We start from the raw sequence: 14610 nt of genomic DNA on the forward strand, positions 1-14610 counted from the left end.
GGTAACTGATTATTATCTCATATAGAACAAAACATATAAGATTTCCTAAATCTATGTTAAAACCTCAGACAAAATTTTCGGCGTTTTTCCCAAAACCCTATTCTTTCCCTATTCATTTTCCCTATAGCAATGGTTGAACGAACAAGAGGTAAATCATTTCCGGGTTTTCGGAGTTGAAGCTGGCGAGCTCTATGGGTTTAACACGGTTCAAAATCTTTCCAAGCTACACTTCCCATGATACGGTTGTGCACATCGATCACATTAACCTTTACGTAAAGTCAACATGAGTGGGCAATCTGTGTAATCATTAGTCCAAACAATTTTTGCAACGAAAATGAGAGTTTCTATTGGACAAATTCAGGTAAGTCCCGCCCCGTTTTGTTCTATTTTCTTCCGTTTGGGAAACGTTTTGCAACAGAATTGGCGTAATGAATATGCCAATGGGCTTTGGTCTGGGCTCAGAAAGGATGCAGCTGGAAATTCCAGTGGTAGCTAGTAGCTATGTACTCTGATCATTGAGCAAATTATCGGTCGTTCCCATGTTTTGTGCAAAACAGATTTTTAAAATGAAAGAGTAGCAAATCCGAAAACGTGAGAATATCAATATCATGCCTTTCATACATGCACAAAGGATCCATTGCAATTACTTGAACCAGATTAGCTAGCTAAACTACCGGTACCGTTAGCATCACTTGTTCTGGTAGGCTGGTGGTTTGTCCCTGACTCGATGTTTTTATATAATTTAATTCGTCACAGGGTAAAACAGTGGTGTTTACTCAAGTAGCTTGCTTACACTTTTTAAAATGTTTAAGTGGTACATAACTAGGTGAAACTAGCTTCATTTGCTAACCCTCTCGCGCACCGCTAAAAGGGTTAGGAACTCTGCTGAAATTACATGAAGTTATAACATGCCTTGGGATGACTCCTTTTGGAACTTTGGTGCAAATGTTTCCGGTAGTAAACATTGGGTCGTCACATGTATTTAATTGTTATATGCGTTGTCCATGATTGCCTGCTGTGTAGCTAGTTATGTTCTTTAGCTATCGATAGCTAATTTATGCAAACCACAGCTTGGATTTTAATTTGCTAGTAAACCAATAATATGTTAGTTAAATGAGTATGACATGCATGGTATGCCGTTCTTTTGTGGCTATTTGGTGATACAATGGATTATCAACAACTGGGATATGTTTGCTAACGCTGGCCACATATGAAACGTGAATATATGGCTCTGCAGTTAAAAGGAAGATAACCTTTGTTTTAATGCCAAATACTCTTGCATAACTAATCGATTGCCAGCTAACAATTGGATGACAAAGAAGCCCATTCTGTGTGGAGAAGACATTTAAATGGACTTTATTGCTTATTTACAGTATATGCCATCCGCCAATACACCTTTAAACTGGTCTACTACTATGGCGGTTAGTGGGGCGAGTCGTCTTTCCCAAACCGGGGACGTGGCTGTCTCGGGAGTGGTTCTGTCAGCTATGCCTTTTTCCAACACGCCAGTGTCGGCCCGCCCCACACCAAATGCGGACACCCGTGGCTGCGAGAATGGTGACTTGATGGACTCTTTTGGCATCTTCCTGCAAGGCCTTCTAGCGATGGTGGCCTTCAGTACGCTGATGTGTGAGTACAGCCAACCAGATGCCCACTCTGACTGTGGAAAATGTGCTAATTAATGGTCGTTTGTTCTGTGCAGTTAGGCCTACTGTAACATTGAATTTCACTGTGCAGTGTTGAGACTGGATAACCTGTTTAGGCTACTTGTTTAGAATGGAAGTCTGTTTTGTTGTGTTGTCCCTTCCCCATAGTGTTCATTTTTGGCCATGTAATTTGACCTCATTGAGTGCCTCTTTGACCACTGAGTCAGCAGTGTGGCCCTGGTAGATAGGAGCCTCACAGCAAGAGGTGAGGCATTTTCAGCTCTCAGAGCAGTGATGATGCCTGAGGCAGCTTTCTCAGTGGGAATTGACTGTGCCTGAATCATCACATTCACACAGCCCAGCCCACAGCCAACATGCAGGGTGTGTCAGTAGTTACTCAACAGTCTGAAGAAGTCTGAAGTCACAGCATATCCATATGCAAATTCCCGTGTAAACATTTGTTTGGGCAAAACACTAGGAAAACGAGCCACGCTTTTGACAGGTGACCTATATATACACATGCATCCACACACACAGTGAAGTATTTAACACACATTAGGGTACTGTTGTCTAGAGTTGTCATACCCTAATCCTCAATTTGGGTTTAAGATATGTCCAGTAGATTAGTGGAGTCATAAATCATTAAACCACTTTTCTCTCACCCAGGAATCAATCATGTGTGATGGAGGTTAGAAGAGGGTGGGCATTGAAACATGCTGACTATTGTCTGGAACAGCCAAAGCATCGTTTGTCAGCCATTACATTGTGTTCAGAGAATATACACTCTTGCATCACTCACACAAGGATTAATTATAGTGTAGACCTAGACTTTAGTAGAAAGGGCTTCCACCTCGTACACAGGGGCCCAACCCCCAGAGTAGCAGTCACTGAGACGGGCAGTTTGTCTTTCATGTAGGCCATTGTGTTTGAACACAGACCAATCTACAGTGCAGGGGGTCAGGTAGCCTAGCGGTTAGAGCATTGGGCCAGTAACCAAAAGATTTCTGGTTCGAATCACAGAGCCAAGAATGTGACAAATCTGTCAATGCCCTTGAGTAAGGCATTGAACCCTTACTGTTCAAGGGTAGCTGTTAGCAGACCCAGGCCATGACCCCACTCTCCGAGGATGCCTCAGGGAGAGTTCGGTTATGCAAAAATCACATTTCCAATCAATGCACTCTTAACACACTCTTGTACATGTGTGGAATAGGACAACTATAAGCACCTACCTTATTATCATTCTCATCCCCAGGTTGGTACCCCAGGTGATAATGTTGAAATGTGACCAAGACAGTGTGACATGTAATATGACAATGCCTGCCTGGTGTTGTGTACTGTTAACAGGTCCTCTGATCTATCAATGGGTTTGATTACAGTGCCAAATGCACTACATTTTTTTCAGCTCATAAGATTCAACCAAAGTATTTATTTTTCTCACAGAGGAAGGGAGATTTGGCGGATAATATCATGATAGGCACATTAGTAACAAGCAGTGACATTTTAGTATGTAATGTACAGTAGTCTGCCACTTCCTCTTACCATCCACTCTTCCTCTATGGTGATGCCTTGTGTAAACATGGCATCTCAATAGCTGACTTATTAAGGGAAATATAGCCTAATGAACATTTTTTTTGCTAAAGTCCATTAGTTAGGGGTTAGGCTATGGTGCTAAAGGGGAAACTGAACTGCATTTCCCATCACACTGGCCATAGTCATAGAAATAGGCCCATTACACTTTGTGCTGAGATGTTGCCCAAAATACTAAACTTGATGATGAAAGTGTAAAGCCGATTTCAGTTCAGACTGGAGCTGGCCTTAATTAATTTACATTATTAGAATGATTGGATTTGCCCCAGAGCGGCATACTAATTCATCCCACTGCTGTCGTGGGTGTGTGAGAACGGCAGTCCTATATGTGACTCTGTGTCCTGTCTACAGTGAAGCGCTTCAGGGAGCCCAAGCATGAGAGAAGGCCCTGGAGGATCTGGTAAGACGGCAGCCATCCCACTTCCAACCACAGTATTCAAGCTTATCCTCTTCAATATTGCTATTAACCAAGAAACGCAACTAAGATAAACAAGACAAATTATGAATTTTTCTAATGTGATGTTGAGCTATTGAAAGAACTTGAATTCTCAAGAGTTCTTAAAAGGCCTCCCTGTGCCCGGCAACTCTTACCAGGTTCCTGGACACCTCCAAACAGGCCATCGGTATGCTATTCATTCACTTTGCCAACGTCTACCTGTCTGACCTCACAGAGGAGGACCCTTGCTCACTGTGAGTGTGTCTCTGTATGAGTGTGTCTGTCAGACATTGTGTCTGTCTGTCTGTCTCTGTGCCTCTGTATTTTTGTGTATGTAGTAAATATAAATGCAATATGTAAAGTGTTGGTTTCATGAGCTGAAATAAGATCCCATAAATGTTCCATACACACATTGTGTGCTCAAATTTGGTTGCATCCCTGTTAGTGAGCATAGTAGTGGCATATCAATAAGCTGATTTAACAGTATGAGTTTTATCACACAACACCACAGATTTTAAGGGAGCATGCAGTTGGCATGCTGACTGCAGGAATGTCCAACAGAGCTGTATAGCTGTTCTAGAGAATGTAATGTTAATTTCTTTACCATAAGCCACCTCCAACATTGTTTTAGAGAATTTGGCAGTACATCCAACCGGCCTCACAATCGCAGACCACGTGTAACCACACCAGCCCAGGACCTCCACATCCGGCTTCTTCACCTGTGGGATCTTCTGGGGGGGGGGGGCTGAGGAGTATTTCTGTCTGTAATAAAGCCCTTTAAAACTAATTCTGATTGGCTGGGTGGGAATAGGCCCACCCATGTCTGCGCCCCTGCCCAGTCATGTGAAATCCATAGATTAGGGCCTAATGAATTTATTTCAATTGACTGATTTCCTTCTATGAAATTTAACTCAGTATATTGGTTGAAATTGTTGCATGTTGCGTTTATATTTCTGGTCAGTATAGTCTCTATAACATTATGCACTTCAAGGTTGAAGTGGACACAATGTCTCATCTCTTCCTCAGTTACCTCATTAACTTCCTCCTGGATGCGTCTCTTGGAATGCTGCTGATCTATGCCGGGGTGAGGGCCATCAGTGCTATCGTAGAGTGGAGGCAGTGGGATGCTCTACGCTTCGGAGAATATGGTGAGTGAGTGTGTGTGTGTGTCAGTGTGGATGAGAGATCATTTCACCCTGTAGTACAAATGGTGTCCAGAAGAGGGGAGTGGCTGCCTAGGACACTACTGCAATGTCATCCACATCAAACATAGTCAATCACTATTAAATTGTTTACCCAAACGCAGAGTTTATGGAAACCTTTCTCTGGTGCTTTGATTTGAAGTTGTAATATGCAGTAGACCTGGAGAAATGTAACCTCTCTCAAATTCATAGACAGAGCTTTGGATGCAAGGACTGACCATATCAAACACTATGGTTTTAACCATGTTTCGAGGCATGTATGTTTGTTCACACTTATATTGTTTACAGACATTGGAGTAAAACAAGATTATATATTGGGTTCTGATGGGGCATGATGACCGTTTAACCAAGCTCATGAGGCATTTAGAATTTGTTTTTCAAGATTAAATGGATTTATCATTTAAAGTCCAAAAAATGGATGTAGCAACTGCAGATTGCCCCTTTAAGTGGAATATAGAGTTGTCTGTCTGGATATTTCTGTGGGTTGGTATTTGTCTGTTTTGCTTGTTTGTTTCTGTCTATTGAATTGTGTGTCTAGTCCATAGGTCACGTGTGTGTGTGTGTGTGTGTGTGTGTGTGTGTGTGTGTGTGTGTGTGTGCGCACACAGGAGAACCAGTGCAGTGTACTGCATGGGCAGGCCAGTGTGCTCTCTACATCCTTATCATGATGTTTGAGAAGGTCCTGGTCATCCTGGTCCTACTCATCCCCCAGTGGAAGAAGGTGAGTAGGGGGCATAATGAGTAGGTTCCTGACCACGTGACCATTGTGTCAGTTCAGTTATATTATGACTGTGGAAAGTGTATGAGTACTAACAGTACTGTAAACTGTTTCTATCGTTTTAACTCTGGTGTTTTTGTGTACTGTTTATTCGCAGTCTTTCTTCACTGTTTGTGTGTCTCACAGCTGGCTCTCCTGAACCCCATAAACAACCCTCAGTTGGAGCTGGCCATCGTCATGCTCATCGTCCCGTTCTTCGTTAATGTAAGTTAAGTGTGCAGTGCCTCCGTGAGGCAGGGCTCAATTGAAAATAAATTTAGTGATCTTAACCGTTAATCGGTTAGCTACTGAAAATACATTTGACTGGTCAAGCTTATCAGTCTTTAAGGTAATTTTCTTAATTTGGGAATTAAATTGTCACGTTTGTTTTTTCGTCATGTTTATTATTTATCAAACACTCCACAGCATACAGAGCCTAGTTTGAGGAGTGGAATAGCCTTCCACCTGTCAGACAGCGTGAGAGTAGCTCCTTAAAAAGTCTGTAGGCTATTGGCGTGAATTCTGCTTTTGGAAGCCCAGTCATTGCACAACAATTTAACAATTGTAAATGCAATCGTGTGTTCAACATTTTGGTGGCCACGATTTAAAAGGAGCTATTTTTATTTCTCAATCTCAACTCATAATTAAAGTTCGCCGTTCAGGTGTATACTCTATACTATAGCCTGCCGACCGTTGACTGATGGTGCGTCACCCACCACTTTGCAATGTGAGCTTGAGGTAGTATAATTGTTTAAAACCTGATACTTTTACTTCAAATAATGAGGCATGTCTTACCTTGCTTCAAAGTAGCCTTAAGAAAGTTGATCCGTAGAAACATGGAGGCAATTTTTTCCCCTCATGACATTAACCAGCATTTCTCTCCTGTTCTAATTCATATCAACTTTCTTTCGTTGTTCAGAAGCCAAAGGCACGATCCATATTAGCAACCCATCATATTTGTTGCTATTACATTCCCCCTCTTTCTACATTTCGGAGATTTTAATCTGTCACAACTGCTCAAATTAGGTTTAGAATGGTGTTTTCCGCAGATTGCATTTTGGCAAATGTTTGAAAAGGGCGTTTGGTTAGATGCTTCATTACAGGAGTTGTATGTTCAATAATATGCTATAGCCTTTTCAACTATAATATGATAGGCTTGCTATTGTTGCATGTTTCCATTCAGCTCTTAATGAAAAATGTCTGGTCCTTGTATGAATGCAAGGTACCAGAGAGGATATGGCAAGCAAGAGATTTCACGCTCGCCAAAATCTGTTCAAAATAAGCCCAATAGGTTTCTATGGTCTTATTTTGGGCCTAAGCTTGTCGCCTGCTTTCCCGCCTTGGTCCAACTCCCATTGTTAGGTTGGAAATATCAGCATCTCATCATTCTATACAGATCTCTAATAGTATTTTCTGTCTGTGATGTAATTTTACTGTTTGGACATTTTTTTATACCTTTTGTTGACAGGTTAATGAGGGTCAGTTAGTCGGCAGCAAAATTGACCTATATTTGCATCCCTTTTGAAATGTAATTGCTTCAACTAAGTGTGATGTTTATGTCTACGGATTTTAGCCATTTAGGCTTGTGTGTGATCATCAAACGGTCATGTGTGTCTGTTGTACTTGCTCACTGAGCTGTGTACTGTATGTTGTCCTCAGGCCCTGATGTTTTGGGTGGTAGATAACTTCCTGATGAAGAAGGGACGGACAAAAGCCAAGCTGGAGGAGCGGGAGGTGGGGGAGGACTTGCGGGGCAACAGTAAGGTACGCTACAGGCGGGCACTCTCCCACGACGACTCAGAGTCTGAGGTAAGATATGGACACGGCCATTTATTAAGTCATGGACACAATGCTTAATAAAAGATTGAGGCCTGACCACACAACCAATCATATACATTCACTAAGTATACCAAACATTAGGAACATATTTCTAAAAATTGAGTTGCAGTTGTCAAGTTTGCTGGATGTCCTTTGGGTGGTGGACCATTCTTGATACACACCGATGCGCCTGGCACCTACTACTATACCGGGTTCAAAGACACTTAAATATTTTGTCTTGCCCATTCACCCTCTGAATGGCACACATACGCAATCCATGTCATGTCAGGCCAAGGATCAGACCCTTTTTTTTTCAAATTTTTGACTAAAATGACATACCCAATCTAACTGCCTGTAGCTCAGGACTTGAAGCAAGGATATGCATATTCTTGATACCTTTTGAAAGGAAACAGTTTGAAGGTTGTGGAAATGTGAAATTAATGTAGGAGAATGTAACACACTAGATCTGGTAAAAGATGATTCAAAGAAAAAACATATATTTTTATTTCCATCTTTAAAATGCAAGAGAAAGGCCACAATGTATTATTCCAGTTTAGACAAAATTTTGATTTTAGCCACTAGATGACAGTGTATTTGTATAGTGTTATACTGATCCAATGAACCATTGCATTTCTGTTAAAAATGTTCTATCAAGTCTGCCCAAATGTGCCTAATTGGTTTATTAATACATTTTGAAGTTCATAACTGTGCGCACTCCTCAAACAATAGCATGGTATTATTTCACTGTAATAGCTACTGTAAATTGGACAGTGTAGTTAGATTAAAAGTCCTTCATTAACCGGTCTCCTCCACTTCACCTACAGTGATTGAAGTGGATTTTAAGCAGATCAATAAGAGATCATAGCAGGTGTTCTTAATGTTTTATAGACTCAGTGTACATTACACACCTAAATCACTGGAAACGCTGTTTTTTGGGAAAGCTTTGAAAAATCTTGAGGAATATACACTTAGTCCTAAGATTGGATTCTGAGCCTCGTCCACCTCCTCCTTTCCCCAAAAGCCCTCTCCTCGCAAGCCCTGTGTGGCCTCTTTCTCCTCCCATTGCCTCAGGCTGACGTAGCCACAAGGCTAACTTACATCCTCCCCTGGCTGTGTAGACAAACTTGCCCAGCACCAGCAGAAGCCTGTCTCTTGGCTGTGAATCACTCCACCCTGTGCCCAAGGCCAGTCACTTTTCAGGCCTGTAAAGCAGATGGACCTGGCCCTGTGATCTGCTCCATAGACCAGAGACAAACATTCATGGATGAGGTCATTTAAGTCTGCCTTGAGCAGGGGGATTTCTTCTTCATCAGAAACTGTAAAAACATTTATAAGGAGTGGGGGTTTTTTCTGATTGCAAAGCACCACATTTCTCATCATAAACGGAAGTAGTGAGTTGCTTTGGAATCAAATGTTGAGCTGATTGTGATCGCTAGATAATTGGTTTCCACAGTTACTCATGGATCACCCAAAGCACCATGTTTTGTGACAGTGGATTCTAGGAGTTATTGAAAGTGTGTTCCCTGACCGGGAATCAAACCCAGGCACAGCGGTGAGAGCACCAAATCCTAACTACTAGACCATCATGTCTAATATCAGGAATGCATGTCCTATGGAATTACCGTTATATGGAATTTGTGACCGGAGTAGTTTTTCATAGACATCTGGGTGTGGTGTACCAGACCGGGCAGTTCCTCCAGTCACAGGAACTATCTGCAATTAACCATTGGACCCAAACCCACTACTAAAGAAACACTGCTGTACAGGTTAACACGGAGCATGTATGGCTTAGGTCATCTGCCTCAAGCTGAAATAAAAAGTCTGTCTACATAAACATTCAGAGCAGTGATCTTATCGCTCTCTCATTATAAAAGGGTTCATATAGCTATGTTATCACAGGCTTGTTTTATTGTGATGAGTTGGAGCTAGTTTTTGCTTCAGTAAAACCCTGATGGCAAGCTTCAATACTACACCCAAATACCACTCTAAAAGACTCCTCCTCTCTATCAAATAGTCTGGGGCATATGTGTTCCTACCACCACATCTCCCTGGTAGTCTAGTGGTTAAGCAACTAGACCCATCCCCATCCTTCCACCCCACCGAGGCAGATGGAGGACGAATGATACATTTCTGCTGACACTGGAAATTTGCTGGTGTCCGTGAGCATTTAAGCTCTGGGATTCAACTAATTGAACCCGTAACTCAGGGTTGCTTTGAGTGTCATCCATCTAGGCATATGGCTGTCTTTGGTCTCATTTCCAAACTCCTTTCTCTCTCTCAGATCCTGTTCTCGGCTGACGATGAGATGGATGACTCGGAGGAAGAGGATGTGCGCCGACTCACTGGCCTCAAGACGGTCAAGAAGAAGAAGAAGCACCGTATGGGGATCACTGTTTGATCTGGGCCTACCCAGTCTGACCTGGTCTGACCCACTCCTGTGTCTACTCACATCCCCACTCTCTCCTCCTCCAGGGCCTGCTGCCCTGACTGGAGCCTGCTGGCAACCTGTACTTGATTCTTCTAACAGCAGGCTGGCATTGGTCTCTTTGTGGAGTCCGTAGGGGGCCTATATAGGGAGGTGGGATCATGGAAGACTGCAGACCATGGAGCCTATTGGACTGCCTTTACTACACATCCACATGGGACTCCTGCAGCCTCTGCACTGAGAATAGAAACCAATGGAAAGGATTTTACTGCAGCTAAATACATACCATGTCTAAAGGAGATTTCACCATAGATCTGTCACTGGTGTTTCAGTGACACTCGTTGGGGAAATTAATCTTTGTGTTTTGGGAACTTTTAGTACTGGTCTGTAATAGGAAGGTTTGGGTGTTTGAGTTGGTGATGCAGTGTAATTGCTAGCACCCTAAATATCCTATTAAATGACTATTCTAATTCCTAATTCTTTTCCATACTGACTCTTCAGAAGTCCAGAATGATATTACTGCATCAGGTTAAACTGTGAATGGGTGTTACTTTTTCTGTGGTTTAGCCGGTGACCAGTGTTCGATGTAGACGGAGAGAACAGGCACCTGGTACCCCCCCCACCTCTGTCATTTTAACGTTTTAATACTTTTGATACTCTTCCGAATCAGAAAGTGATTGTATTCCTCATCTAGATTCCATATAAGAAATGGCTCACTGCTATGGCCTGTTATAGGAGTTGGTGGAGGAGTGTGTGTGTCTGTGTGGACTTTTCCATTCATGCATGGCTAAGGGAATGTAGGTGTGGCTTGATGCTCCAATGGAGTCATTGCTCTGTGAAGATGCAGTGTTTTATAATAACCACAGCACTCACGTTTCTAACTGTTTCCACTTCTACCTGACTGTAGAGGGAGGACGGGTCAAGACGGTGCAGCTTGGGCATGTGTCTCCACAATGAATCACCCAACCCAGACCCAAGGGACTGAAACCCTCATTTCAAGCCCACCCATTGACCGTTTATGTGTATAGGCCTGGCTCGGAGCCTTCTCTTCCTGTCTCTGTGTATGACCGTTTAGGTGTATAGGCCTGGCTCGGAGCCTTCTCTTCCTGTCTCTGTCTATGACCGTTTAGGTGTATAGGCCTGGCTCGGAGCCTTCTCTTCCTGTCTCTGTGTATGACCGTTAACTGGGATCTCTTCCATTACTTATTTATTGTTTTAGGTGTGTCCTTTTTATTTTTTACAGTAAGTTATTTTGGGCCAAAACCATGATGATCCCCAGCCTACTAAGTGTTTTTCATTCCGAGACGGAGTAGATATGGGACCTGAGGGTGTGTCCTCACAACCAGCGGGAAAAAAACTCTCCGCTCTTGCACAATTCCCAGTTATCACTGGTCTATGGATGTTCTTTGTGTTCATGCTTTGTTTTTGACAATGTGCCTATGTGAACTTACCGTGTTTGTGAGTGTTAATTTTGTGCCCCAGAGCTTTAGACTTGCAGTAGCATTCAGTTGGTTTGACAGAAGCACAGACCTAGAGTTTGTGTGACTCTAGGTCAGCCTGCAGTACAGTGCAGGTATGTTTGTATGAGTGTGTTTGTCTTAATCCTCCTGTTCAAAGTAAGGAGTGGGGATAAAGTAAATGTGATGATGACCATGGTGCTGAAGATGTTGAACGGGTTGACAATGATTGTTGTTGGCTGATACTTAGGAATAAATGACAGTAGGGTTTGGTAAATGGGTGGTACAGCATCATTAAACACTTCTGGTTGCCCTCTGCTCAACAGAGAGGGCTTTTAGTATTTTGAAAAAAACAACTAGATCATTAAAATGACTGAAATGAAGGACTTACATTACCATTATATTTGCTTTTGCAATAAAGTTAGTAAAACACTGAAATAGCAGATTATTTTTTATTTTTAAGACAGTGTATGAATAGACAGAGCTTTCCGTTTTGTCCATTTACTAGGGTTGTACTGCATTGTAGGAGGGTTTAATAAGTGAATTCCCTGGCATGGAATCAAACCCAGGCTGCTGCTTGGTGAGCGCACCAAATCTTAACCGCTAGACCACCAGGGAGCTGTCAGGGTAAAAAATGTTAGTGTTAAGAAGGTTCCTGGGTGGGGGGTTTGAGATCACAGGTCTCTGTAATACTCTACTGCCACCAGGGTGCTATTTCCACAGTGACAGAGTGGGCTGTCAGTAAACGGTTCAGTATCAGGTGCAGTTGAGGCATGTAGGGAAATGAGGACCCATTTCAATTTGTTATTGATTGACAAGCCTGGCTCTCAAGCACCTTTTGACTCCTTACTCACTTATTAACTACACACACAGGCATGCTGGCAGGCAAGCGATGGCCTCTCAAACAGAAAGGCTGATTCACTAGTCTCCCTGTGATACAGTATGAATGGTCCGGCCCCTCTTGGGTCTAGTCTTATTCTGAACCATTATATCCAAGTTATATGACTGCATGTGTTATGTTTGCAAAATCCCTAAACCTTCATGTAATCCGTTCAGGAAAATATTTTGATGGGAGAGGTGAACTCTTGATTGGGTAGTAGGGAGTAGAGCTATTTTGGGGTTAGTAGTAACATGGGGAAGGGGTTCATCAGCTGATGTGTTCTGCCAGTTGACATGCATTCAGAGGCCTAAAAGGACATTCCCTGACCAGGAATCAAATCTGGGCTGCTGCGGTGAAGGAGCTGAATCCTAACCACTAGACTGCCAGGGAGTTGTGTAGCTTCCAGAAAACTTTGAAATCACTGCTTGTGGGATATTGTCTCTCACTCAGCAGTTCGTTGCAACTACATCCTAAATGAGGGAAGACCTGTTCCAGCTGCACAATCCCTCATGTCAGTCTAATAATACACGCTGACAATGGACAGAGAGAGAGGAGGGTGGTGGTCCACTGACTCAATCCCAGGGTCAATAACAGAGATTATCTCCCTGAGGATCTGAGGGTATAAATATAGTGGACTGGACAGAGAGGAGCAATCCAGACACAGCTCCACTGACCAGAACTCAAACACAATGTCTCCGTTAAGCAAACATTCCTTGTATCTGACTGTCCTGACCTGTTTTATCAACTATTTGTTGTCCAGTTCTTGATGTGACAGCAAAATCTACATCTATTATTTTCTATGTAAAGGATTCTGCTATATTTACTTTAAAATAGGAAGATTGAGAAACAAATCAGAGGGAGAGTTATGATGAGGGAAATTCAGAAAGATGTGAGATTTTTCCCTCTCTTTAACCTCCATCCTTTCTCCAGCCCTCCATAGGCCGGTGAGGTAAAGAAGAAGTGTCCTGTGATGGAGGAGGACCTGAAAGGATCCCGCAGTAAACTGGGGCTGAAGGGCGAGCGCAAGAGAAGGAAAAAGACCTATGAGGTCATGGTAGAGTGGTGAGTAGCAGGGTTCAGACTCAGAATCTATAGTAGCCTAATATCACTTGCCTAACATTTTTTACCCACTTGTGGGAGTGTATCAAATGCAAGTAATTATCACTGTCATATTAAATGTTGACTGCATATACCCCTTTTGATATTGGTCAGTTGTTGGCATTAGTGCAGGTAGGGTAAAGTCACACAGTCAAGTGACTGTGAGCTCGGTTCACTTTCTACAACGTTATCGCTGAACTCAGGTGTGTATTCAGCCCAAGCCCAGCTCGGGAGAGCGCATACTGAGTGAGTTACAAATAGTTTCCACTCCTACAGAAACTGAATCTTGTGCAGTCAGTGTTTAAGACAGAGGGTGTATAGTTAGTCTAGAGCAGGAGGCTAAGTTGTCAGAAACTGGCCTAGTGTTACTGTCCCTGTCCCCAGGGTAGAGGAAGAATGTTCGATTAGAGAACTAGGAAGAAGGAAAAAGACAACACAACTGCAGCACTTCTTCTAAAGATTATAGACACATCAGTTTGTCTACAGTGTGAATATTGCTCATCATCTTTGTGTGTAGTAGTGCTTGGCACGCCCCACTCTTTGCTCATGGCCTTGTCTCTGTCCATCCTGAGAGTGTATGGGGAAGGTGGCTCCCTCTGTGTTCAGTGGGGTGAAGTCTTAGGAGAGACTGTACTGGAGAAGCCTAAAGCCCCAGGAGCCAGCATCTTTGGCAAGAAAAGCCAGCATCTTTGGCAAGTAGAGCCAGCCAGGGAGGAGGAGTGGCTATCATCACTGCACTGGAGCCATGACAAGACAGATGGATGCTTGGACAAACGGCACCATAGAAGCCAAACCTTACTGTTATCGAATGGTCTGATATCTGTTGTGTGAATGTGTGTGTGTGCCTCAATTTACCCTTATACAAAACATGGCATTTTCTTAGTTTTTATTTTAGCATGGAAACAGGACATTTTGAAATTGGGACTGAAGTATAATGCATATGTAGCCCAAGCTATTTTAGACATTCCCTAACATCTTTTCAGAAAACAAGACAGCCCCTAATTTATTTACACTAATTCTATGGGTTGGGAGGTTGTTGGCGACCACTAGAGTCTGAACATCTTTTGCTGTGGCCCGGTTTCTCAAAAGCATCTTAAGGCTAAGTTCATCGTCAGAGCCATAGGTTCATATGGTGAGGGAAGGTAACAACACATCTGTCACGCTGATCCTCAACACTGGTCCCCTCTGTGGTGCGGGTAACAACACATCTGTCACGCTGATCCTCAACACTGGTCCCCTCTGTGGTGCGGGTAACAACACATCTGTCACGCTGATCCTCAACACTGGTCCCCTCTGTGGTGTAG

The 14610-nt window shown here is 42.9% G+C and overlaps 1 protein-coding gene across 2 annotated transcripts; it reads left to right on the forward strand.

Annotated features, from left to right (window-relative positions):
- Positions 1 to 421: 421 nt before the first annotated feature.
- Positions 422 to 11758, forward strand: LOC124003538 (store-operated calcium entry regulator STIMATE-like). Of its 2 annotated transcripts, none has more exons than XM_046311868.1 (9): positions 422 to 488; positions 1374 to 1629; positions 3585 to 3633; positions 3828 to 3923; positions 4696 to 4817; positions 5480 to 5592; positions 5776 to 5853; positions 7288 to 7437; positions 9728 to 11758. In XM_046311868.1, exons 1-9 carry the CDS (start codon positions 429 to 431, stop codon positions 9842 to 9844), a joined length of 1041 nt encoding a protein of 346 aa, XP_046167824.1. In that variant the 5' UTR covers positions 422 to 428; the 3' UTR covers positions 9845 to 11758. The 2 variants fall into 2 exon arrangements, with proteins under 2 accessions (XP_046167824.1, XP_046167825.1); XM_046311869.1 differs by having other exon boundaries at positions 7288 to 7392.
- Positions 11759 to 14610: the final 2852 nt, after the last annotated feature.

The sequence above is a fragment of the Oncorhynchus gorbuscha genome, linkage group LG18 (assembly GCF_021184085.1).
Source record: "Oncorhynchus gorbuscha isolate QuinsamMale2020 ecotype Even-year linkage group LG18, OgorEven_v1.0, whole genome shotgun sequence".
In the NCBI taxonomy this organism is placed as follows: Eukaryota; Metazoa; Chordata; class Actinopteri; order Salmoniformes; family Salmonidae; genus Oncorhynchus; species Oncorhynchus gorbuscha.